At 50.3% G+C, this 27,021-nt stretch overlaps 1 protein-coding gene across 1 annotated transcript; it reads right to left on the bottom strand.

The window, feature by feature from the left end:
* Window positions 1-7,376: 7,376 nt before the first annotated feature.
* On the bottom strand, window positions 7,377-26,914 carry NYNRIN (NYN domain and retroviral integrase containing). The gene is made up of 9 exons (XM_010363705.2): window positions 26,845-26,914; window positions 26,488-26,708; window positions 17,187-17,845; window positions 15,506-17,062; window positions 14,476-14,606; window positions 14,232-14,328; window positions 12,388-12,489; window positions 12,068-12,169; window positions 7,377-10,869 (listed from the first exon to the last, which is right to left on the bottom strand). Exons 2-9 carry the CDS (start codon window positions 26,683-26,685, stop codon window positions 8,019-8,021), a joined length of 5,697 nt encoding a protein of 1,898 aa, XP_010362007.2. The 5' UTR covers window positions 26,686-26,708; window positions 26,845-26,914; the 3' UTR covers window positions 7,377-8,018.
* Between the last annotated feature and the right edge of the window lie 107 nt (window positions 26,915-27,021).

A 27,021-nucleotide genomic window follows, 5' to 3' on the forward strand; every position in this document is an offset into this window, starting at 1 on the left:
GCTATAGGGTTTATTCCAGGCAGCCATGTCCAGCTAGAAGTTGGGAGTTTTATAATAAAGAAGAAGGGGAGATTAGCTATCGAGGAAGACAACTAGCAGTTGTTCTTTGTTGTTGTTTTTTGAGACAGAGTCACGCTCTGTCAACCAGGCCAGAGTGCAGTGGCGCAATTTCAGCTCACTGCAACCTCCGCCTCCTGGATTCAAGCAATTATCATGCCTTAGCCTCATGAGTAGCTGGGATTACAGTTGTGCGCCACCAGGCCCAGCTAATTTTTTGTATTGTCAGTAAAGATGGGGTTTTGCCATGTTGTCCAGGCTGGTCTCAAACTCCTGGCCTCACGTGATCCAATTACAGGTGTGAGCTACCACATCTGGCCACAAAGTACTACCAACTTGGTGGCTTAAAGCAACTATTTATTACCCTGGCTTCTCTGCTCAGGGTTTCACAAGGTCAAAAGCAAAGTATAAGCAGGGTGGCCTTCTTTACTGGAGGGGAGGAATTCACTTCTAAACTCATTTAAAGTTCAGTTCCTTATGGTTGTAGGACTTAGGTCCTGGCCCCCTCCATTCTCAAGCCAACAATGGCAAGCCAGGTGCTTCTCACACTTTGAATCTCTCAGGCCTACCTTTCTACCATCTCTCTCTGACTTCAGTGGACAAAGTTCTCTAAGTTAAAGGACTCATGTGATTAGATTGGGCCCACCCAGATAAGCCAGGATAATCTCCCTATTTTGAGGTCCACAACCTGAATTGCATATTTGAAGTTTGTTTTGCCATGTAACATAACATATTCATAGGTTCCAGGGATTAAGGTATGGACATCTTCGGGACATCTGCATATCAGAGTCACTAAACTTAAAGATGGCATCATGTAGAGAAAAGGCATCCAGCTACAATACCGCTGCATGGAAAACGTATGGGCTTGAAAATTTCCCATGATATATACAAGATAAATATCAGTTCAGATTTTAATCATTTTAGAAAGTGAACCAATTCCCAGGTCCCAACCAAAAATTCATTGATTAATAATCCAAAACTTGATCTACATTGAGATATATTTTTATTTTAGATATCTAAATTCAAAAATTGGCCTGAGCTGAGATAATGTCTCTCAGGTCTACAGCCCATTTTTATAGTGGATTTAAGCATAGATATCATAAACTTTATAATCCTTATAATGGTGTGTGTCCTTTATCAAAATGAAGCTTTTAGAGAAACTGATGTTAGTGATTCAATTGAAATATTTAGGAGGATTTGATTGTTTTTAATCAATGTTTAAATAATTTTACTTGTTAAATGTAGAGATTTTGATTTGCTGGTTATAGAAATTGTGTTCAAATATTTAGACCATTTTTCCTCCAGTAGGTTTGTGAATAGATTAAACAATAAATAAAGCACAGGTGATGGTGAGTGATCCTCTTCAGGTACCAAAAGCTCCTCAGACTTTAAGGATCCTAACAGCAGACTCCAACTGTTCACCTTCCCTATGTCCATGGCCTGGCAGCTGATTCCTACAGAGAAGTCCCACTGAGGAAGGATTCAACGTGGATCTAAATCCATGGCCTCCAGCCACATCTGGTCCTCAATCCTGTAATCCTCAGTCCTCTGACTCTACTGGTTTCCTTTGCCCGCTGCCCCTCATCTTCCCCAGAATCCACTGCCAGCTTCTGTTCACTCCTTAAGCCTTTTGCCCCACCGGTTCTGCTCCTATGGCCCATGGTCAGTGGCAGACAGCCTCACTTTTCACCTCACTGAGCACACAGAAACTCCAAGCAGGACCCTGACCACCACCACACTTATAAACTCACCTTCCTCACCATCTCTGCTTCCTCCTGTCTGTCTTGATGGGAGACGAGTTCTTCCTCCTGTCAAGGCTGCTATCCTTATCCACCAGTCTTGGATCCAGTTTCCTGCAGACATCCTGCCATCTATCACTCTCCTTTCTACTCACTCCTTCCCTTCAGCAGCTTTAAAGTTTAAGAGCTCAAGTCTCTTAAATCTAAAAGAGAAAATAGGCATGGAGTAGTTGTAGATCTAGATATAGCTATCCTCAGCTCTATCTATTCCTGCAGGTAGTTAGCATCAGCTAATCTCCTCTTTAAAGCAAAATATCATAGTACAAATGCCTACACTCTCCATTACACCTCGTAATCACCAGTGAACTATGGCCTCCACTGCTCCACCTGAACTGCCCTCAGCCATGGCTCATAACTTCCGTGTTACTGAAGCTGGTGAACACTTCCTAGTCCTCCTGTCACTCAGACTCTCCCTAACTTGACCCTGCTGACTATGCCCTCCTTCTAAAAGCACTCTCTGCCCTGACTTCCCTGACTGTGCACTCCCTGGTTTTCCTCCACCTCTCTTCCTGTGCCCTGCGACTCTTAAGTGTTGATTTTCGTCAAGGTTCTGCCCTAGCATTCTTTGGTCCTAAGACACTCTCAAAGGCACAAATGACCATCCATATGCTGACAATGTTGTCTCTATCCAGGATCGCCCTTTCTAAAACTCAGACTCATACATTGAATATTCCACTTTCAAGTCTACATACTGAAACCTGAAATTATAGTCTTTCCTCCCTAAATCTGTTCTCTTGCCCTTGTTTTCTATATCTGTAAATGGAACTTCCCTGTTGCCCAAACCAAAAATGGCCATTATCCTTAATTCTTCCCTTTCCCATAACCCTCATATCTAGTCATTCACATCCATCAGTTCCATTCATTTCTTTCCATCTGCCCTGGCTCAAACTAACAATCTTTTAGCTAGATTTCTATGAAAGCCTCTTAACTGGTCCTGTGGTCTCTGGTTTTTCCCTTCAATTCTCCAGACTGCGGTTGCCTTAGTGATCTGTGTAAATAAACTTCACTGTCTAAGGCCCTTTGGGGGCTCCAGGTGGGCCTCAGAATGAAATCCATATTTCTTACCATGGTTTTCGAGATCCCTCGCAATTCATCTCCCAGAATCTCCACTACTTCATTTTTCACCATCTACAAGAATGTACAGAGCTAAGAAATAGTGCCACTTATTAGCTGAGGGGAAACGGCCCTCTTTGGAAAAAGAGAGTACAGCATTTCAGTCAAAACTTATCAGGACCAAGAGAATAGTTCTTGGACTCAACGGAGGTAAATCCGCTTTAGTTTATGAATCATCTTACTGAGGACCAAACTTTAATGGAGGCATCTTAGCGGACACTATGTAGTGCATTAATAACAGATGGAGAGACCATAAATTAAGTGAAGGGAGACTAATTCTAACAACAAAATGAATGTACTTGTGTCAGAGGCAGTAGTATAGTGGTTAAGATGGTGAGCACAGAGGCCGGGCACGGTGGCTCATGCCTGTAATCTCAGCACTTTGGGAGACCGAGGCAGGTGGATCACCTGAGGTCAGGAGTTCGAGACCAGCCTGGCCAACATGGTGAAACCCCGTCTCTAATAAAAGTACAAAAATTAGCCGGGCATGGTGGCAAGCGCCTGTAATCCCAACTACTCGGGAGGCTGAGGCATGAGAATCGCTTGAACCCGGGAGGTGGAGGTTGCAGTGAGCCGAGATCGCACCATTGCACTCCAGCCTGGGCAACATGAGCAAAACTCTGTTGCAAAAAAAAGGAAAGAAAAAGATGGTCAGCACAGGGGTCAGTGCTCAAATCCAGCCTCTCAGTGGCTGTACATGACTTTCAGTGAGTTGCTTCACCCCTCCGCGCCTCATTTTCTTCATCTATAAAATGGAGATATTAATTGTACGCACCCCACAGGGTTGGAAAGCATTTAGAACGGTACCCAACACAAAGCAAGTACTCAGTATATGTAAGTTACTGTTACCAGACGACTTAGTAAACAAGTTAAAACTTGGGCCTGTCCCAGGGATTCTTGGACAATCTTTTAAAAGCAGGTAGGATTTTTGATTTATTGTAGCCATTTACCTGTTACAAGGATTTTGTCTTCCAGGTGTGTTCACTTTCATTCACAAACACATGGACTTAGTAAATAGTTGCTAGGAAAACATGGTATAGCAAGTCTTAGGTGGTCCCAACCTCACCAGATAGTTTATGTAAGTTTTAACAAGGGCAGGAGATAGGGATATTCTTTATTTTTATTGTTTGCTTATGTCATGGGATTGTCTGGATACTGGCAACTTCGTAATTTCTCTGTTAGAGACTTAGGGAAGCCCTCCTGCCAGGGCCCAAATAAGAAGGAATAATTGTGATGGTGTAAACCAGAGAAGCACTGACTGGTTGCCTAGAGTGTCTATGGTTCTTTACTATGGACAAAACTCTTTAATTCACCCCTCCAAAAATAGGAGGAATCTCAAACTTCTGTTCAGACCTGGTAGATTGTTGAACAGCAAAGAAGAAAAACCTCACTGTCAGAGGACTTAGAAGTCAGTGTGAGTAAAATCTAATTCTTGCTTAAAGTCATCTAGAGTAAAAAATAATAGGATTTTGCCAAGCCACCTTTCCAGTCAGCCTTCCACTTTAGAGTGCTGACCCTTTCCCTTGCTGACCTGTGCTGCAAACAATTTATTACTTTTGACGAAGGGGCTCAGGCAAGACCTCTCTGACTGTCATGTGGGCTGAAGACCCCAGACCCCTGCACCATGGGCTCCTAAGCCACATTGTTTCCCTTACCACCCTGAACTGTATTTGTTTGTTGGATTGTCTGTCTCCCTCACCTGACTGTAGGCTGCAAAGAGGCAGAGACCGTGTCACTCCTGTTACCTGTTAGTCATCCCACACCTAGGCAGAGCCTGGCATATAGTAGGTGTCCTATAAATACTGAATGAACAATGGTATGCACATGAGCTGGGGAGTTCTCCGGAAGGATGGTTCCCACCCCCACCCATATGCCAGCCAGTGCTAAGCAGAACCCTGGGCAGGTGAGAAAGGCAGCAAAAAGCAAAGGCCTAAAGTCACAAAGCTTGGCCTGGGTTAAGAAGGTCTCTGACCCTAAGGGGAGAGAACAGCAAGAGTTCCCAGGGCAGCAAGAAGAGTAATGTTAGCTACATGTGATGAATGCTATTCCATCCCAAGCCATACTAGCCTCTTCAAACAGATTATTTCATGTAATCCTTGAACCATCTCATAAATTAGGAATTCTTAACCCTGCGTTTTACAGATGGGGAAACTGAGGCCCCAGGAAACAGCCTGCCATAGGTAGCAAATATAGACACAAACCTAGGTCTATAATTTTTCCAGCACAATGAAGCTGTTTCAGCACTAACACCATTCTCTCATCATTCATTTATAAATTTTCTTTTCATCTTTTCTTTTCTTTTTGAGACGGAGTCTCGCTGGAGTGCAGTGGTGTGATCTCGGCTCACTGCAACCTCTGCCTCCTGGGTTCAAGCAATTCTCCTGCCTCAGCCTCCCAAGTAGCTGGGATTACAGACGCCTGATAACACACCCAGCTGATTTTTGTATTTTTAGTAGAGACGGATTTCGCCACATTGGCCAGGCTGGTCTTGAACTCCTGGCCTCAAGCGATCCACCCGCCTTGGCCTCCCAAAGTGCTAGGATAACAGGCATGAGCCACCGTGCCCTGCCTCATCATTTGTTTTCATTCCCACCCTGCCCACTTCCAAGATATTAACTGCCAAGGGTACCAGCTTGGAAGGCCAAAGGTGGGACTCTCCTTCTATCCCTGCCATGAACCAGCTATGGGGCCTTAAGCATATCACACTCTGGGCCCTGGTCTCCTCATCTGTACAGTAGGAGCTTAGGGCAGATGATCTGGAAAAGGTACTATCCAGGTCTTCAAATCTGCAAGTCTATCCGGGAAAAATATAGCAGCCATACCCCATGACTGCCCCTGCACTCCTCATTCCCACAATTGAGACTGAAGCTAAACAAAAAACTGGACATCAGCTCCAGTTTGATTCGTTTATTGACAAATCAAATGAAAAAAAAAATTCACTTAAAAGAAGGGTATGTGATCACAAATGTAGCTAACAGGGGGAACGCATACAGCACCAGGGAGGGAGAGTGAGGCTGGACATACCATCACAGAGAGGAGGAAGAGAAACAATGGCACGGGGAGCGGAGGAAAGAGAGCACCTGCCAAAAATCCCACACTTTCCACTTCTCAGCTATCACTCAATCATTTTTCTGGACAGGGTTAACAGCTAGAAATGGTTTAAGGCAACATCCAGGTAGTTTGTCTGGAAGATCAGAGAGATGAGGAGTTGCAGCAAACGTGGGTGTAGGATTTTGAAGGATTCTCCAGCTTGAACCTATTACCAGAACCCTTTTCATGGTGAACTGGGAGTCAGGAAGCTTAATCCTGGTCTCAGCTCAGTCATGAACTCGCTGTGTGACTTTGGGTGAATCACTTTCCCTCTGTGATCCTCTTTCCTCTGCTGTAAAACAATCAAGTCGGCAAGTTCTGTACTGGCTCTAGCACTCTGCAACACCAAGCCTTCTGGCAACCTGGGCTAGACCAGGAGACTGGCTCAGCTTCCAGAGAAATGAAACTACTCAGAAGGCCAGCCAGAGTGACGTGGCACTGGCCTTCACCTGGAGCCCACTTCCTTGGCAGTGGCAGCAATTCAGAGGGTGAGTGTACGCGCACACACCTGCGAGGAACTCACTCTTACTGCAAGGGTGCTCTCTGCAAAGAATGGCTGTGAGGGAGCCTGGGTTTTACTCTACACAGAAGGCAAGTCCACATGACTGGGGGGTGATACAGATGAAGTAATCACACAATCTGTAGGGTCTGGGATGCAGGGTACAGTGGAGGTGGAAGGAGCAGAGGGCTGTGGGCTTTGGGATGGGGTTGGGAGAGGTTGGGAGGTAGAGCCACGCCAGCACTTCGCCGTGTGCCACTCTCGTTGCAGACACCCTTCTCGATTAAACCAGAGGCCGGGGCCCCTGGGTCTAACAGAAGCAGCTCTTCAGGTAGAGTTGCCACACTTGGCATCAATATCCTTGATTCCTGTGGGGTCAACACCATCAAAGCAGGGGTCAGGAATTGTCTCCATTGGCTGGAGTCAAATGAGGTAGGCCAACCCATTTCCCTCTTGCCCTTCCCGTGCTGACAAGCCGGTGGCTTGTGGCTGGCCATTCTCCCACTCCATGACACTGTCCTTGAGGCCTGGGAGGATGGCCAGCTCTGCCCTAACAGCTGAGTAGGCCACACCTGGCTTAAGAAAGCTGACTGTGGGCCGGGTGCGGTGGCTCAAGCCTATAATCCCAGCACTTTGGGAGGCCGAGACGGGCGGATCACGAGGTCAGGAGATCGAGACCATCCTGGCTAACACGGTGAAACCCCGTCTCTACTAAAGAAATACAAAAACTTAGCCGGGCGATGTGGCGGGCGCCTGTAGTCCCAGCTACTCGGGAGGCTGAGGCTAGAGAATGGCGTAAACCCGGGAGGAGGAGCTTGCAGTGAGCTGAGATCCGGCCACTGCACTCCAGCCTGGGAGACAGAGCAAGACTCCGTCTCAAAAAAAAAAAAAAAAAAAGAAAGCTGACTGTGAGGCTAGGAGGCAGCAGCCTCCCCACAGCCTGCCCAGGTTTATGTCAGCTGTGACAGCTCTAAGGGTAAAGGGTTCCCAAAAGAACAGGTTGGAGGGAGGAGCCCTCATTTGGGGTTTCCGTATGGGAAAGGACTGTGGTTCCAATTCTGAGGCCCACAGCCACAGTTTCATGGCCAAGATAGTAAGATTCTGGGGTGAGTGTGTATGCACACCACCACACACCGACATGTGAAGGGGAAAGAGGATACTTGGGGAAAAGACACGGAGCCTGGTATATCCTAGAGGAGCACTCTACTTCCCAGTGTAAAACTGCCAGGGACTCATATCTGACAGCCTTTGGCAAATTCTCCAAGTACCCCAAACTAGGGATGTTTCCATGGGGATGCTGGTCCCTAGTTCAAGGCAATTCAGCAAAGCTTTATGAAGCAACTTCTCTACAAAAGGCACAACTGAGGGCTCCCAGTGGACTGAGAGAACTGCTGGGACGGGGGAGGCCTAGCAGCAGAAACCCAGGGCCCTGGGGCAGGGGGCACCCCCACTGTTCCCGCTCACTGCTCCAAGACCTTGAAGGACAGGGGGGTGCCACTCTTGGCAAAGGCCTTCATCAGACTGCTGGGATAGATGCACCCCAGCTTCTCTGGAGTTGGGAAGCCCCATATCCTATAGAGTGACAGGCTCAGACGGTCCCCAATATAGAAGGGACCCACCCATTTGGCACTGCTGCCATTCCTGGGGAGGGACAGCAAAAGCACCTGGTCACCCACATTCCACTCCTTCTCCTGGCTCTCCCGCTTGAAACGCCTGTTCTCGGCCTTTTCACTTGCCTTGTCAGCCACCCTCCAATGGAGGTCCAGCAGCTCCCCTACCAGCTGTAGCAGGAAGACGTCCATCTTGAGCCCTTCAATGTTTGCAGAGCTCATCTCCCACCATAGGGGCTCTGTGAGCCTTGACTCACCCCCAGTCAGGACCTTGAATGGTGTGGCGTCAGTGGAGGAGGCCCTAAAGGCCAGGTGCAGCAAGGGCAGGGAGGCCGCCCACTTCTTCCCATGCAGGAAGATGAACTCCTTGAGGGCCCTCTTGAATTCCCAGTAGGCCCCTGAGCTCGTCAGGCAGGGGAACTGGAGGTCCCTACTCAGGGAGGCTACTTGGGCTCCCAGGGCCAGCCCACAGCTCACAAGGACGTGCCGGGCAAACTGGGGCCCCTGGGCTGCCTCCAGCCTCACAGGAACACCCCACCTTGCAAACACATGCTGAAGCAGCACCTGGGCCACAGCTGTGTGTGTGTAGGGCTTCAGGGGGAATGCCTCCACCCACCTGGTGTTCGGGTCTGCCACAATAAGCACATGCTTATGGCCCTCCTCACTTATGGTGACCGGGCCCACCACCTCGATCTGCAGGTTCGACCAGGGGGCGGTCGACCTGAGTGGCCATGGAGACTCAATAACCTTCAACTCGCTGCCTATGAGATTTCGAGGGATGCAGAACAAGCAGCTCCTGCAGTAATCTCTCACATGCTCCTGCATCCCGGGCCACCACCCCAGCAAACGCAACTTCTTGTAGGTCTCTTCGGGCCTCTGGTGGGCCCCCAAGGGAATGTCATGCACAGAGAAAATCAGATCCCTCCGGAGTTGCGTCGGGACTACCCAGACCCTGGGCTTCTTATCTCCCTTGAACATAAGCAGGCCACTCTCCTTGTCGAGGCTGAGTGAGTTAAAGGCAGAACTAAACGGTGAGGAGCCGGACAGTTTCTGCCCAGCCTGCAGCCTGGCAATGATATCGGCCAGGGTGCTGTCGCTCAGCTGTAATGCCAGCAAATTGGGCCTCTTGCCCATGGCATGGGGAGTCACTATAGGGGCTGGCACATCCTTTGGCAAACTCCACCACTGCCCACCCCCCTGGGCACCCTGCTTGGCCAGGGTGTCCACTGTCACAGCAAACAGAGAGCCCCGGTAGGAGGTTCGGTAGATAAACGGAAGGGATAAGAGGCCAGAGGTGAGGGATATAATGTAGGAGAGCAGGCTTGGGTGAGGGAGTGGAGCCCCATCGGAGGACAGGAAGCCCCGAGCCCTCCAGAGGGGCAGAAGCTCCCACAGAAGGCTGAAGATCCAGTTGCAGTGAGTGAGGAAAACTACTGGGAGTGGGGACTGGCCAAAGCGTTCCAGGCCACAGGCCACGGCTGCCAGGTGGGCATAGGTTGGTGTGTAAGGGGAGCAGGAGAAGGAAAGGGAGACAGGGGGACTGGTGGGTGATAGAACATAGAGACCAAAGCCAGCACACCACTCATCCTCACGGTAGAAGCAGTAGCCCGACATGTGGATGCAGACAAACGTGGACAGGTCAGAGAAAGGCGGCAGAACCTGGAAGAAGCGAGGCATGGAAGCCGCAGGGGTCAGCAGGCGATTCTCCCCCAGCAGGCCCTGGAGGAGGGCCAATTCCAGGGCCCTCTTGCCTTTGTCCTGAACCAAGAGGGACCATCGGATCAACCAAGCTTTGGAAACCCTGCGGCCCTCCCGCACCTCAGGGTCCACAGTGGTCCGGGAGGCATAGGAAAGGTCCAAGACCACAGGGGTGTCTCCGATGCAGCGGGAAAAATGCTTGAGGGCCCAGGCCACGGCATAGGGGCTGTCTCCCCCTGACTGGGGGCCCTGGCTGTCCTCGTCAGGGAGGAGGGGTTTTGAGGTATAGGCTATGGGGTGCTTCCTCCCTGAGTGCTCCTGATGGAGGATGGCCGTCAGGGCCACATGGCTAACGGTCACCTCCAGGCGGAAGGGCAGCTGGGAGTTGGGGGCCGTCAGGCAGAGGGCAGACACCAGGGCTCGCTTCAGGGCCAGGAAGGCCTCCTCATGCTCCTGGTCCCACTGCCAGTCAGGCTTCTGCTTGAGGAGCCTGTGCAGGGGGCCCACAAGGGCTTCATAGTCAGGGATGGCATCCCTGTGGGAGTCCATGAAGCCCATGAAGAAGGAGAGTGCGGTGAAGTTGCTGGGGATGGTGAGCTGGGCCAGGTGGGCAAGAACCTGCTGGCAGGGAGCCTTTCCATCCCAGGGGATGCCCAGGTAGGGAGAAGCTGCCCCCGGCAGGAGGTCAATGTCCAGGGCCCCATCAGGGGGATCATGAAGGCTGAGGCACCGCAGGATCTCCTCTGAAAGGGATGGGCACTCCACTCTGAACACTGATGCCAGCGAAGAGTCAAGGTCGTCCTCCTCAGCCGCCTTCTGCGTGCCCTGCCCCTGTCTCTGCTCCTCATCCTGCCTCTCCTCCTTCTCTTCCCTGACTTCTTCCATATTCGGCGGACTCTCCAGGGGCCCAGAGTCAGCGTCATCACTCAGCTCAGTGACACTGGCTGAGCTGGGAGGAAGGGTCTTCCACACCTTCAGGAAGTTGCCAATGTCAGTGTCCAACCTACACCAAAACAGATGGAAGAGGGAGGGCAGCCCCATTCTGAGCAATCCTCCAAAGGGAAAGCACCTCTGTGGAAACCCCATTCCAAAGTGTCCTGAGGCTGGGCCAAGTGCCAACAACTTGCATGGCATAGGCACAATTGGGCCCCTGCCTATAAACACTTCCTCTACCTCCTGCATGGGCCAGACCCCCAATATTAGAAGTTCATCTGTGCCTTAAAGGCTCATCCAATCAAAACTTCACTGACCAAGTAACATTTAAACTAGCTGTAAGCCAACGGTTTGGTAAGAGATGACTGGTGGCTTCCAGCCTAACCCAGGATGAGCAATCCTGGAAAAGGTGGGGGAGTGGAGGGGTCACCAAAGTAAAGGAGAGCCTGACAAGGGACTTGTGAGGACACAGCAGACAAACCTCATCCACATCACTTTTTCCAAACTGGCAAAGTGAGACTGGGGGATCTGGCCCCAGGAAGCAGTGCTCTGCCCAGAAGATTCTGACCAAGGTCCCCTGCCGGGCCTAGGGAACTGGCAGGTGGGCAGCTGAGGATCCAAGTTACTGCAAACCAGTTCTGCTGGCATCAGCAACGTGACCTTGGAAAAGTCACTTGAGTCACAGATTCCTCATCTATAAAATGAGGACAGTGGTCATTTATGTATAACTCAAGTTGTGTGGATTGAATGAGATAATAAACATAGAAAAAATCCTACTTGGTGAATATTCTAGACACAGTTTCCCTTGGATACAAAGAATAAGAGCAAGGCTATTCACTGCAGCCTTGGACCCAACAGCATATAATGGAAATGGCCAAATGGCCCTCAACAAGAAAACAGAAAAATCTATTGGGTACTCATGTAATGGAATACTATATGACCATTAAACAGAGCTACATGAATTAGCATAGGATTCATCTGAAAAAACTAATAAATCATTGAGTACAAATGCCAGTTTGGAAAGATACATATAGTATTAAAGGATGCATATAGAATGTTAAAACTACATTCTACATATGTGCGTTCATGTCTGTATTAAAACCTACTGTAAGTGGTTTATGAACACATAAATGTGGCACAAGTATAAAGACATGAAAAAGTCCGATCACTCCGATCATTATTACACACTAGATGTTGGCCAACACTAAGGGGAAGTTTCTGATCAGCCCCAGGAGGGCCTGGGAGGCTGGGGAGGCCTGACCCATTACCTGTTTGGCTTCTTCAGAAATTCATCCAAGGTGGGGCCATCACGGCCCAGGGGGTCATCAGGCACCATGAAGAGATTCCCCGCAAAGGTGAAAGGCAGCAAGCTGGGCCCAGGAGGAGAAGAGGCACAGTCACTGTGAGCCCTTGACCCACCCACACCCTGTTGTCGCCTGGCTTCTCCACGGGGCTGAGACCCACATCCTGGCAGGTGCTGGTGGGCACTACTCCAAGGCCTCTCTTCCTGCCCTAACCTCTCCCATGCCAGGGGCTGCCTGACATCCAAGGGGAAGGAATGGCTTAAGTCTCTGGGGAGCCATCTTACCGATCTTTGACCATCAGTTTCTTGGAATTATTCATCAGGATGTGAATCTGCTCATTGGTAACAATGATGCCATCTGTCTCCTCTGCCAGCTTTACCATGAACCTGCAGGGAGAGGGGGAGTCACTAATGATCCAGTAACTAGCCCCTTTACTTACTGGGTCATCTGGGAAAATGAACTTGCAGCTTCACATTGAGGTGTGTCAGACAAAGGCACTGCCCTCCTTACTCAGAAATCCAGGACCCCCCAGCCCATCCCCTCCTCTATGCAGCCATGTGAGATCACTGATAGGGATCGAGGTCATCCAAGGGTGACCTTGGATGCACACACTCCCAGCTGTATATACAAACACGCACCCGTTATACACATAGGCACATATGTACACATGCACAGACACAGAAACTCACATTCATCCACATTCACACATGTATTTTTACTTCTTCCATTTTTGCATCTGTAAAACAGAGACCCCCGTCTCTACTAAAAATACAAAAAATTAGCTGGGCGTGGTGGTGGGCGCCTGTAGTCCCAGCTACTCGGGAGGCTGAGGCAGGAGAATGGTGTGAACCCGGGAGGTGGAGCTTGCAGTGAGAGGAGATTGTGCCATTGCACTCCAGCCTGGGCAACAGAGAGAGACTCCGTCTCAAAAAAAAAAAAAAAAAAAAAAAAGACAAAATACCTACCACATGCTGCTGTGAGGATTAAACTGAACGAGATAATGCTTTTAAGTGTCTAGGTAAGTGCCCGCCACACAGCAAACACACACATATTCCATTATAATGCTTCACCAATGCACAATATTCATATACATGCCAAGACATACATACATATATACGCTAACACATATAAGCACACATACCTGAATAAACAAATCCACTTTTCCAAGGATCACCTGTCCTCTAAAGAGGGCTGTGACCAGTAAAGAAAGCAAAGGCTACCTACTTCTCAGTATTCCCTGAAACTTTCCATTCCTGCTTCCCAGAGCATGCTATTCCACAAGTGCCCAGCAGAGGGACTGTCTGCACAAAAGGCATCTTCCCTCAAACCTACGCCTGAACTTAGAGGTACTTAAAGACTAGGGAGGGGACTAGCTCTACAAGGAGGGATGCGCCAGGCTCTCTGCCCAGCCCTTCCCAGGCCTGGTTGGGTGCCATGTCTTGGGAAAAGTGTGGAGAAACAGAACTTCTCCCTGCCTGGCGTGAGAGTTGACTATGTGAAACCAAGGTCTCTGTCTGCCCAGCATCAACTCCAACCCAGGACCAGTGACTATGCCAGGGCCTTCCCTGCCCTAAGAGAGGTGGGGTCACAGGCTTCCCCTGAATACAGTGGTCCTGCAGCCATGCCGAAGAGTGGGCACTTAGGATTGACAAGCAGGCAAGTATTCGGGGTTTATGCATTCAGGGCTTTCCTTTTTCAGAGCCCTGCCCAGGGCTCTATCCACATCAGCCATGCATAGACCTCCACCAGTGCCAGGGCTCCGAGGGAGGAAAAGACTAAAGCAGTCTGGAGACATAAGCCTCAACCGAAACGGGCACCCAAAACCCTGGGGAACCTCTGATGTTCACAGGTCATGGGGGAAGAATGGCTGTTAGCTAAGGCAGATGGACTCCAGAGTCCCAAAGTCAGGAACAACTCCGGGCTTGGAGAGAACCAACCTCCAGCCCTTTCCTCACTGTGACCATCCCTCTGCCAACAGGGGCCCGTGCTCCACCCCACCCTCTGCACGACCTGCACCCCCAACATATTTGCCTCCACTTCCCCAGAGGAGACAGGCGGGACTCCACCTGACACACCAGCCAGGCCCAACTCCCTGAGCCCAGGAGGGCAGGCCTGGGGACCGGCACACCTGTAATCGTAGGTGGTGATTTTCTTGCCGTTCTCCAGCTGGGAGGGCGTGATTGAAAGCATCTTGAGCGAGTGTAGCTTCGTCAGAAAGTGGCTTTCTGGGGACAAAAGGCAGAAGACAGAAATGGTCAAGGGAGGGCTAAGTGGAAATAGTCACTCTGGAGTGGTGGAGGGTGGGGGCAGCAAGGCAGAGAGAAGAAAGCCTAGTGACACTGCGGAAGTTGGGCAGGCAGGGGACACCTCACCTCTCACCCTCCGGTTCTTCTTCAGCTGCCAGGTGGGTACAAACACAGTGACCTCTCGGTGTCCCCGGTTCCAAAAAAACTGCACTGCCATGGCAATGCCTCGGCAGGAGAAGAAGTGCTGGAGGCCGTGCCTGTGGGGTCGTGGGACAAGGAAACACCCTGCCTCACCACTCCTCCCTCAGAGCCAGCCCTGGGGCAGCAAGCAGGCAATGCCAGCACCAAGGACACTAATGATGCCCTCTCCCCTTCCCCTCCATACTCAGACATTCTCTGAGCACCTACTGGGTGCGGGGCACTGCCAGAAACTCTATGTGTGTGTGCACACATGTGTGTGTGTGCATGTGTGTGTGTGCATATACTTGTGTGCATGTACTTGTGTGCAAGCATGTGTGTAGGGACATTGAGGGCAAGAGGAAGAAGGCAGCCCCTCCACTCAGAGAGCTCAGTTGAGAGCTTAAAGCAAACGAAAATTCCCTGGCCACCGACTGTGTGCTGGGAGTGTGCTCTGCACAGATAACTACTCTATCATGTGGCAAATTAAGTGGCATGCACGTGTTTATGCTAACACCTCTACAGCAGTAAGTGCTGTGCAGGAAGGGCAATCGCTAAGGGCCAGCAAGGTCAGGAAAAGCTTCACACCAGAGGTCTATGCTGGGCCTTGAAGTTTGGGCTAAAAGTTTAAAAGCTGGCCCAGGAAGGGCATAGACCTTGGCAGTGGACACATTTGAGCCAAAAGGCCAGCTGGACCCCTTGCTGGCTCAGGGACCTTGGGCAGGATTTCCCACCTCTGAGCCTGTTTCAGCATCTATCAGAGAGGGAAACCAGAAACCTGCCCTTGAGGGCTGCGGTGAGGATTCCACGCACACTGCCTGGTATGCAGGAGCCATTCAACATGGACCACTTCCCTCCCATTTCTTCCCCATGTCACCCATCAGAAAGATGGGAGGGGATGCCCACATTCTGTCCCCCCGGGATGTCCTGCCCCAGCTCCACAGCATCCCCAGCCCACCCCATGCCCATGACTACTCACACCATGGCCACGCTGCTGCCATCAATGACCACTCGCCGCAACCCTTGGTTTCCAGGTTCCCCTGACAGGTTCAGCTCGAAGGGTGTATTCAGGGCCTCGTGGTACCTCTGGAAGCTGGTCACTGTGTTGTTCGCTTGCAGGTGGCGAGGCGGCTGCCTTGGGGCCCCCTCCCAAGCCCCCAGGAGCCCCTCCATCTGAAACTGGTGCTTACTGCTGAGGGCCAAGGTGCCGCTGGGCTGGGGACCCTGCCTTCCAGCCTGCCCCTGGCCCTTCGGTAAGGAGGCACTAGCCCTTGATGTAGGTTGGACCTCACTCAGAAGTTTGGCTACATCCAAGGTTGGCCCTGCATCCATGGGCACCTTCTGAGCTGCAGGCGTTTTGGGAGCTCTGGAAACTTTGGGGGTCACAGGTACTTTGGGAGCTGCAGGTGCTTTGGAAGCTGCAGGTGCTTTGGAAACTGTAGCTGCAGGCCCGGCTTGAGCTTTGGGTGTTTTGGGACCTGCAGGTGATGTTTTCGCTACAGGCATCTTCTGAGCCTGGGGAGTTTTTGGAGTTGTGGGTTCCACTTGAGCTGCCAACACTGGTTGATTCACAACTGTTTTTTGAGCTGTGGCCATCAATTGAGCTGCTGGCTTCGTAGGAGCCGAAGGCACTTTGGGAGCTGCAGACTCTGTGTGCACTGCCGGCATCATTTGGGATGTAGGCACTTTGGGAGCTGCAGGTGGCACTTGAGTTCTGGGGGGATTTTCAGCTTTGGGCACTGCTGCAGCCATGGGCACTTTGAGAGTTTCAGGCACTGTTTGAGCTCCAGGTACTGACTGATCTGTCAGTCCCCCTTGAGCCATGGGCTTCCCTTGCCCTGTTGGCAGCACTGGAGCGGGTCCCTCTTCCAGTCCCTTACAATCCAACTGTATATTCCCTTGATCTCCCGACTCACCTCCAGCCTGTACTTGGGATGTAGAGGTCAAGGGTGGCCCTATCTGTGGAAGATCTGAGCTGACTTTGTCTTTTACATCTGAACTCCCAGGGACCACCAATAAACTCGTAACTTTTGGGGGAATCTCTGGCCTTGGGCAATTCTGCAGGGCTGCTTCTCCTCCCAGCCCCCCATCTGGTCTACCAGCTGGGCTTTCTGCACTGGGCAGAGGAGCCAGCTCCTTCTGCTTCCACTCCAGATTTAAGGGCAAAGGATTCTGCCCTGGCAGCTTCAACTGAATGGGGCCCAGAGGCCTCTGCCAGAAGGGGAAATTGAAGCATGCCTGGGACAGGAGCCAGGCCAGATGGAGAGAATGCAGCTCATTGATCCTCCAGAAGGTTGCAGCAATAGCCCCCGGCCACAATGGCCCAAAGGCTGGCCCCGGGGTCCAGGCCTTCCAGGATGGGCACACACCCAGGGCTGATACTGCAGGTTGGAAGAGGAGTTTATCTTCTATCCTCTGGACCTGCTTTTGCTTCAACAAGGCTTGTGTGTGGTTCGTGGAGTCCTGGCTGCTGGTGGCTTGCACTGGCCCTTCCTCTTGAGCACTGTCCATACCACCTTGGCTGTTGGAACCGACCCTGGAGGAAGCCCAAGTTCATTGAAAAGGTGGAAGGCCAGTTTGGTCCCAAACTACTACTATTTCCTTGGGGTAGGGGAGCAGGGGTAGGATCAGAGAAGTCAGGCTCATTCTCCAGAACTTACCGTACCAGCTGGTTTGCTGCCTCCTGCGATGTACTCTGGGCTGGGATCAGGGACCCAGTGGCTCCCAGGCTAGATAATCTCTTTGAATTTTCTGGGACCCTGTTCTGGAGGGTCCCCATGTCCACAAAGGGTCCAGGACTCTCTCCCACAGACACCAGGGCTGGGGCTGCCTTCTGCTGCTGGGGAGGGCAGATTAGAACCTCCGGATCAGAGTGGGAGTCAGATATGCCGAAGCGGCTGAGCCACTCGATGATGTCTTCCTTGCCTGCAGCATCCCGCACCAGGCTCAGCAGTAGCTCCTGGACTGCTGGAGGCAGCTGCAGTAGGTCCCCTGCATGCTGGTCACCACGAATCCAAACCAGGGCCCCAAAGGCCCGGGTCACCTCAGCCTCCCAGATCCCCCGGGGTGTCAGCAGAGGGGCAGGGCCCCAGCGCAGTCGCCCCACCAGCTCCTCCAGCCAGTTCTGTGTCATGATGAAAGACTCAGTCAGCCCGCCTACCATCAGAGAGCCAGGGGGGCCAGGCACCAGGTAGGCCAGGGTGCTCCAGCAGAGGCAGTCCAGGAAGAGGCCTTGGGCCCCAAGGAAGGCACAGTGCAGGATCGGTGGGTAGCGAACCTCCTTCCACAGCTCCGGGTTGCACAGGCCCTTCAGGTATTCCTGGGCACAGTGGGGAGAACACAATGAAGTCAGCCCGTTAGGGGTCTGTTCTGGGATCTGCCCTCGCCACCCAAAAGGCCAGTCCCTCACTAACCATGTGGCCCCACCACTACCACGCCCCATCCATCATGAGCCAAATGACTCCACCATGGCCAGCCACTCTTTCCCTGGTCCTGCACCCTCACACACCCATTTCTTTCCAGGGAACACCAACAGAACAGGGAAGCCTGAGAGGGAGGAGGGAAAGAACCCAGGTTGCAGCTCCAGCTCAACTTCAACTGATTAGGTTAATTGTGGGGCATTTATCACCTTCTCAGCATCTCAGTCTCTTCACCGAGAAAAAGGAAGATTGAACTGGATGCTCCTGAGGTCTAGTCCCAGTCTGGCATTCCTGAATAGTGTGACAGCTGGGGGGAAAGTGGCTGCACACTTCTGAGCACCCTCCATAAGCTAGGAACTGATGCAATGTGGGGCCAGTTATTAATCACACAACATGCCTGCCCCCATGCCTGCGGTTCCTCATCTGTAAAATGGGAACAGTAATAGTTCCTGCCTCACTGGGCCACTGTGAAGCTTCAGTGAATTAATATGCAGAAAGTACTGAGGATGACACCTGGCACAGCCTGTTCCCATTTTGCAGGCTAAGAAGAACTATGCAGCTTATCCAAGGGCACATAGCTAGAGGCTCTGATACCAGAGTTTTTTCTACCTCCTCTGGCTGACCACAGTGACTACAGGGTAATCATGTGAGACTCAAGCTTCATCCCCCTCCAGAATGCCTCTAGCACAACCTGTACCCCTAATCATAGTAACTGTGTTGCCCAGAGGGGACAGAGGAGGAGATAAGCCACTGGGCCAGTGTCCAGGGGAACCCCTGCACCCGCACATACACGCAATAGCTAACCAGAAGGAAGACCTCTGGCTTTCTGGGCAGACCAAGTCCTAGAGTTCAGAGAGCTCACAGGGCACACACTCGCCATCTTTAGCAGTGGCTGGGTGGGTGAGGTTGGGGTTCCTCCACTCTGGCTGAGTTCCATCAGTGTGGTCCCATGAGCTCTCTCTCCGATCAGCCACCCCATGTGGACTTCATATGCCCCCATGCCCCTCCACATCTCCTTTCTTTGACAGTCATCCCTCTCATCCCTCTTCCTGCTTTCCCCTGACAGTCCCATACTCCATTTTAGATCTCCAACAGCCATCCTGAAGACCACCCAGGTGCCTCTCCTCAGTTCCCGGGCCATCCTTCCCTGCCCGGGTCTACGTGTCCCTCTTCCACCTGGCCAAGGCCACAGACCTGCAACGTCTTCCTCAGAGCCTGAAATACATGTCTAATCCCTTTTCAGTCAGTCCAAAACCAGCTCAAAACCTGATGGACATACCAAGCCAACCCCTCCTATCCCAACCTCATCTGGTCCCACTGCCTAGCAAGGTTAAATCTGAGCAGGTGTGGGCTGTCTCAGACCTTAACAAATATTCCCCACCCCATGCACCCCCATTTCAATGACCTGAAAACAACATGAAACATGGAGAGATGTGCTGGGGAAGAAGATTATAGGAGGCTTCTTTCTCTTTCTGCAGAGAGCTTAGAATAGTTATGGTTCCATCAACTGTTCAATATTTCATTTTATTTTATTTTATTTTATTTTATTTTATTTTATTTTATTTTATTTTTTGAGACAGAGTCTCACTCTGTCACCCAGGCTGGAGTACAGTGGCACGATCTTGGCTCACTGCAGCCTCTGCCTCCCAGGTTCAAGCAATTCTCCTGCCTCAGCCTCCCGAGTAGCTGGGACTACAGACGTGCACCACCACACCCTGCTAATTTTTGTATTTTTAGTAGAGATGGGGTTTCGCCATGTTGGTCAGGCTGGTCTCGAACTCCTGGCCTCATGTGATCCACCCTCCTCGGCCTCCTAAAGTGCTGGGATTACAAGTGTGAGCCACTGTGCCGGGCCCGATATTTTAAAATTAAGAAATATATAGAAACTGTGATAATTTTTAAAATAATAAATCTGAACTAATATTTAGTGAGAGCTTATTATGTGTCAGGCACTTTGCACACATTATCTTATTTATTCCTCTTTCTGCCCTTTAAGGAAACACTATTATCCCCATTTTAGATGAGCAAGGAAGGCCATATGTCCAAGATCACACAGTTAGTAGGCTGGGATACTCAGGCACTCTAGCTCCACAGTCGGGGGTCTTCACCATGATGCCGTCTATACTGTAGAGGGAGAGAAGATAAGGAAACAACAGGCATTTACAGCCTGAAAATACCTGAACAGCTTTCCTGCCTAAAGCCAACCCAGACCGTCTTCCTCCAAGAGGAGAAAAAGTAGAGAAGAAGAGGCAGGAACAACTAACAACTAGGTAGAAAGATGATACGGATGAATAGAAAAGGGCACAGAAAAAGTGCACTGTATTTGTAAGAATATATTGTCCAATACCGGCAGGTCGTTAGTCAACTTGTAAGTTAAATAAAAGCATTTATATGACCTATTTTAATACTATTCTATACTTGTCAAGGTGCTTTATTACTTAACACCTAACTTAGGGTTCTCCTTTCTCATAAGTCAGTTATCATTCACTGTCTACTTTCCAGAACCACCCCAATTTACACTGCAGGATACTCAAAAGACTCAGAAAAAACAACAAGAAACTCTGGAATTGGAAGTGAAGGGGAACATGAAAAACCAGGTTCTTTGAGGAGCAGTTAGACCTGGGAGCCCAACCACTCCCAACACACACACACACACACACACACACACACATTCACACACACTGACATTCACACACACACACACACACACACATAGGCTTGGCAAGTACCTTCCCGCTCACTGGAGGGCTGTTCTCCAGGGAGTGCAAAACAAGGTCTTAGGAGTAGAGGTTGATCAGCATAATCAACGGTGTGAGTATCACACAAAAAACATGGAGGGACTGAGGACGGCCAAAGATTGATGTATACAATGCAAGCTAAATGCAGAGACACTCATTCTGCCCACTCAGAGATTCACTTGGCAGCCAGACCCTGACCCTCCAGGCCAGAGAAGAGAGGCATACATTCTGGAAAACCTGGCCAGCCCAAGAGCAAAGACTTAAAGATCACAAAACAGGGGTCCCTAACCGACAGCACCTGCAAATCTCTGTACAATCAAGTTCAAAATCAACAAGTCTTGCCCACAGCCTCCACTCCCAATCAGCTTTTTGTCCTTCACTCTTTATCATGCAAGGATTATCAGGCTTATGAGAAAAACTTCTAAGGTGAAACACAGGGACCAAACCATACAGGAGAAAAAAAAAAAAAGCAACCTGAAAGAAGAGAAACTAGGTGGGGAGAAGAAAACTTCAAAAAGCTTACTGCCATTTCTCTCCTCAGAGAGATAACAGAGAATATGGTACACGCTAAACAAGAATAGAATACATAAGTTTCAAATTTTATTTAAAAAGCATAGGATACTGCTTTTTAACAGACAGAATATAAGTGACTTCTAGATGTTAAAAATTTGATGGCAGAAATGAAAGACCCAAGAAAAGGCTTCAAAGATAAAAATAAGGAAATCTTCAGAAAGCAGAACAAGAAGTTGATAAAGAGGAGAAAACATAAGAAAAGTAGAGGACTTCCAGAAAGAGAAGACAGAGACAGCACAGGAGAGGAAATCATCCACTAAATATTTCCCCCACATTTCCCGGATCTGAGGAACATGAGTGTCCAGATAGAAGGCCCCCTAAGTACAACAAGAGTGCCTGACAATGGAGGAAAACAGACCCACACAAAGGGGCCTCACTGGGAGACTGCAGAACACCGGGGAAAACTGACAACTTCCAGAGAGAAAAAAACATCTCACGCAAATGACCAGGGACCAGAATAGCTTCAGGCTCCTCCAAATGGAGCACAACCCTCACATTTCTGAAGGAAAATAATTTTCCTTTTATAATTCGATATCAGCCAAGCTATCAATCAAGTATCCTTTGGCTATGCAACGTAGACATGCAACCTCAGCATTTTTCCTTCTGTAACACCTTTCCCAGGAAGCCACTGGAGAGCAGTTTTCCAGCAAACCAAATAGGAAAGAAGCAAAGACCATCTCCAGGATGACGGTGAAGAGAAATCTCAGAATTTATTCATCCATTTGATAAATCATTCTTCACTACATGCCAGGCACTGTTTTAGGGTGACAATGGTCACTACACAGGACAACTAGTTCAGATTGGAGGGTATCAATCAAGAAACAGGCATGTTGAAAGCAGGTATGTTGAAAGCTGGCATCTGCGTACACTTTGCTGCTGCACCATCTTTTTAACTTGAGGCTACAGATGGATGTGTTCCATCAACCCAAGAAAGAAAAAGTTTCAAGGTCCAGGACATGAGTATTTAGCAAAGAAAAAAGGCAAAGGATGCCAAGAACGACAGCTGTGTCAGCCTGGAAAGCAACTGACCAGACAGGAGAGATGGCGCCAAGAAAACATTTAGAACCAAAAGAACACCTTGAACTGATAGACTGACCTTGTAGAAAACTGTACTGAGAGGCTACTGGAAGTGGTAAGAATTAACAATAGGTACAAAGAAAGGCAAATTGAAAAACAAGGAGTACTTAACCTCAATGACCTCAGTGAAACCAAAAAGTAAGAAGGAAAACAAAATCATAGTACACTTCAGTGCTTCAATGTGAACGCTATGTGCACAGGCATAATGAGGCAATGCTAAATGTAGATTTAGCAGATAATTGAAACAGAACTATCTTGAGAAAAGGGATTGGCAGGGAAAGGGAGCTAAATCCTCACATACAATAATGGGACCAAAAAAAGATAACACCAAAAATTGATTAATTAAAAGACAACAGTGCCTACATATTCTTTTAGAAATGTGGAGATGCATAAATGCCAGAGCAAATACTGTCAATGGGGATGGTTGTTGAAGGAGGAATTGGGAGGGCCAGGGCAGGGAACCACTGTGTGCTCTTCTAAGCCTTTTGGTAATAATTGGACTTTCCAAATGTGTATTACTTTGATAAAAGAAAATTTAAGTTTAAAGAAAAAGAAGCATTCAGTGCCCAAACACAAGTAGGTGTCCTGGTAAATGTTTAACAATCAGCTGGGGGTGGGGGGTAACCTTGATTTGTCACATTTGCCAATTTTTATGGCATAAATATTCCCACCATGGCTGTAAATACTCCTCCACTCCCTTGCACAATTCCCGAAATTTTAACAGTGGGTCCATAGGAGCCAACTGCAGGCACTGACCACAACCAACTCTCAGGGTACTTCTCACAGTTAGTGTGCAGCAAAGATAGTTCAACTTCCATCTGACAGCCAAGCCAAATGTCAGCAGGCCACACCCTGTCCCAGAGCTCCAGAACCCAGTCTCCAGAAGGTACTCTTGCCCACTACCACTGCCTTTAGGCTCCCTCCCCATCACCTCCTGCGGTGGTCACCTCTCTTCTCTGCCGCCCACCCCATCCTCACCTCATTGCCAAAGGGCAGAAGGGCGGAGCAGGGCTTGTCCTGGGCCTCTTCTGATCATTACTAAAACCCGCCTCCCCACTCACTGATTTCACCTCACAGAGTACTCCCCAGTGTTTGTTTTGCTGCCTGGGAATGTGTTTCACAGTAATGTCTTCAATGTTTTTTAATCCCACCAAACAAAACAATTTAAAGCACTCAAGTTTTACAGAGATTTTCCTGAGAAACCAACCACGTAGAAACACACTCAGGCCCTTCTCCAGATGAGCCTGTATCCTCGATCCCTCCTCCCCTTAGACCCCAGCAAGCCACCCTCACCGTCAGCCCTCCCAGCATCCTGCAACCTGTGATCTCCCAGAGTCCTCTCTGCCTGTTGGCCTATGTTCAGTAGGCCATTAACAAAGTGCATAATTCTGAGACCCTACAGCTGAGATTGGGGCCAGCCATACTACCTCCCTATGAGAACCACAAGAGATCCTTACACTTGGGAAATGTTCATGTGTCAGATCGCTGGACCTTAGATAGCATTTAATCCAAGACTTCCACTTTACAAACAGGGAGATCAAGACTCAGAGAGGGAAAAGGACTTGCTCAAAGTCATGCAGCTAGTTAAAAACAATAGTAGCTAACATCTATACTCTATAGCTCTCCACATTTTATGAAAGTACTGTAACATGCATGATTTCCGCAGACTGTCACAACCTCTTCATGAATCAGGTATTATAGTCTGTTCCACAGATAAGGGAAATGGCTCAAGAGAGGATAAATTATTTGATCTGGTCACCCAGCTAACAGGTAGCAAACCCCAGTCTCATACTCTCCTCACCATACCCTTCCTATGTTGGTTGTAACTTGGTGACAGCATATCAAACCCAGATCCCCTAACCCCTGAGACAAAACTTTATCCCCCCCACCTTCCCTTCGTCCTCCTCCAAATTGCCGACAAAGTTTCCCTTCTGCTCATTGTGTACAATACGTCAGGGAGCTACCCAGAATCCCCACATGCTGGGTTCCCACTTTTCAACAATGCCTTTCCCAAAGGGAAGACAAAAGGAAGTGGAGGAACAGGGCTAGGAATCAAGGGAGCCACTGACTCCATTAGCAGGGCCTAGAGTGGGAGCCTGAGGTGTGAGATCTGTGGCCTGAAGAACCCTGAAGCAGCAGAGGGAGACGGAGCAGGTAGGCCTGGAGAAGCCAATCCAGGATTTGAGCAAGGAGGGGGTTGTGGGGCACCTCCGAAAGTGTGAGTCCTGGCCTAGAACAGTGTTTCATGCCTGTAATCCCAGCACTTTGGGAGGCCAAGACAGGTGGATCACCTGAGGTCAAGAGTTCAAGACCAGCCTGGCCAACATGGTGAAATCTCATCTCTACTAAAATACAAAAATTAGCTGGTGATGGTGGCAGGTGCCTGTAATCCCAGCTACTCGGGAGGCTGAGGCAGGAGAATCACTTGAACATGAGAGGTGGAGGTAGAGGTTGCAGTGAGCCAAAACCACACCATTGCACTTCAGCCTGGGCAACAGAGTGAAAAAGAAGAAAGAAAGGAAAGAAAGGAAAGAAAGGAAAGGAAAGGAAGAAAAAGAAAGAAAGAAAGAAAGAAAGAAAGAAAGAAAGAAAGAAAGAAAGAAAGAAAGAAAGAAAGAAAGAAAGAAAGAAAGAAAGAAAGAGAGAAAAGAAAGAGAGAGAGAGAAAGAAGGAAGGAAAGAAGGAAGGAAGAAAGGAAGGAAGAAAAGAGGGAGGGAGGGAGGGAGGGAAGGAAGGAAGGAAGGAAGGAAGGAAGGAAGGAAGGAAGGAAGGAAGGAAGGAAGGAAGGAAGGAAAAGAAAGAGAAAAAGAAAGTGCGGGTCCCCTAAGAGGGTGAGCTGCTGCCTTTCAAAGTAACAAAGAGATTAAGAACCCAAAGAACCCAAAACGCTCCTCTTGTTAGCGTACCCTACACAGGCTTCTGAAACATCTTCCTCTCAAGGCCTCCTGCACATCTGTTCTCTGGGAAGACACCCACCCTGAACTTCCCTCTCCTAGCACCTCTGTCAAAATTGGAAAAACTGCTGACCCAGCAGCTGCACAGAGGGGTTAAGGGAGGAACTTCCCAGCCTGCATGCCTACCAGCCTGGCTAGCCGAGTTCTGGGCCTCTCTACCCAAGGCCTTGACCAATTAAGATATAGGTATAGACCCAGCTGCAGTAGGTGTGTGTGTTGAAGGGGAAGGTGGTGGTGGTCTGGGGCAGAGGGAGACTGTCGCATTTCTACAAAGAAGTAAGATAAAGGAATCTAAGGGAAGAGGTAAACCTTGGGGGACAGGGGAATCTAACAGGCCCAAGGGGAGGAAAAGCTTGTGAGAAGCCAGGGAGATTGCAAGAGAAGCGCACTGTGATCTGGCCTGTCCAAGATCCAGCCCCACATAGCAAGCCCTTTCATCTGAAAGCCCACAGCCCTCCTCCCAGATTTCCACCCATCTCCAAGGGCTGGGAATCTGGGAAGAGGGCTGCACCTCACTCAGGACCCCTGCAAGAGGCTAAGTGGCATCAAGAGTGTGGGGTAAGGAGCCCAGAGCCCTGGCTTCTGGTCCAACCCCCACCACCTCACCTACCTGACTCTGAGCACTCAGCCAGACCCCTTACCCTCTCTGGCCACCAGTACCTCATCTGTAAAATGCCAGTATCACTCTAGAAGGATCTCTAAAGGCCCCTCCAGTCCTAGTACTCAGAGGCTCCAAGGGGCCGCCCAGGATTTAATGAGACTTAAGAGGAGACAGAAGGACCTGGGCCTTTCAGTCCTGGTGGAGAACAAAGAGGTGTGTTGCAGAGGCCACAGAAATACAGCGCCTTGAGTTGCTGCCCAGATGGAAAAGTGGGGCTGCGGATGCTGGGGCCCTAGCCAGGGAAGTCTCATGGGGGGACACACACCGAGGAGGTGCTCTCAGTGCACTTGAGGGACAGAGGTGACACGTAGGGAAGGGGTGGGGCAGGAAAGGAAGGAACCAGAGGGAAAGAGAGGGTATGGAAGGAGCGCAAGCTGATCTGGCGAGGCAGGAGGAAGGCCCAGTACCTGCCCGCCACACTGCCAAATCCAGGCGGGTGCAGGGTGGGTGGTGCCTCTGAGGACCACCACTTCCCCAGGGGAAGGGGAGAGAGTGATCTGGGTGGAAGAGATGGGTGGGGGTGGGGAGAAGCTGTTTACCTTGGCTTTGCCCATGTTCTCTCGGGGCCCCTCGAGCTGTAGCCAGAAGTAGGGGGTGTCCGGGCGGCTCTGGAAGGCGTTCAGCTTGACCCTAAAGATGCGCTGCACTTGCAGCCGCTGCCGCTGCACCCGAGACTTCGATTTTGTCTGCACCATGAACCATTCCTGCGCCGGAGGATCGCCCCCAGACAGGAGCATGGCTGCCCCGCCTGCTCCTGGAACTAACGAGACGATAGTGTCACCCGGGTCTCGGCGCGGCAGGCGCCCCAGCCCCCAGTCCCAGGCGCCTAAGCCACGCCCCCTCCTCCCGCGGCGCGCCCCCCGCACGGCCTCCTTCCTCCAGGCTGCCGGACCCACCCGGCACGGCTCGGGCGCCCGCCCTCTGGAGCTTGGTCCCCTTCGACCGCCGCTCGCGCGACGAGCTCTTCCTGCCCGGGGTTGTAGGAGGGGTGGGACCGGTCGGGCTCCTGCCGCCCTTCCCTCCTCCCCCAGCCTTCCCCCTCCAGCACTCCGCCAGCCCCTCCTGGATCAACT

This window comes from Rhinopithecus roxellana, chromosome 5, assembly GCF_007565055.1.
Source record: "Rhinopithecus roxellana isolate Shanxi Qingling chromosome 5, ASM756505v1, whole genome shotgun sequence".
Taxonomy (NCBI): Eukaryota; Metazoa; Chordata; class Mammalia; order Primates; family Cercopithecidae; genus Rhinopithecus; species Rhinopithecus roxellana.

Bases quoted from the DNA above. Each gene is read 5' to 3' on its own strand.
- NYNRIN (XM_010363705.2), bottom strand. From the start codon at position 26,685: ATGCTCCTGTCTGGGGGCGATCCTCCGGCGCAGGAATGGTTCATGGTG. The intron at 14,607-15,505 runs GTGAGTAGTCAT...ACGACCCCACAG, and splicing joins GGCAGCAGCGTGGCCATGGT to GCACGGCCTCCAGCACTTCT. The intron at 14,329-14,475 runs GTGAGGTGTCCC...TTTTGTCCCCAG, and splicing joins GAAGAACCGGAGGGTGAGAG to AAAGCCACTTTCTGACGAAG.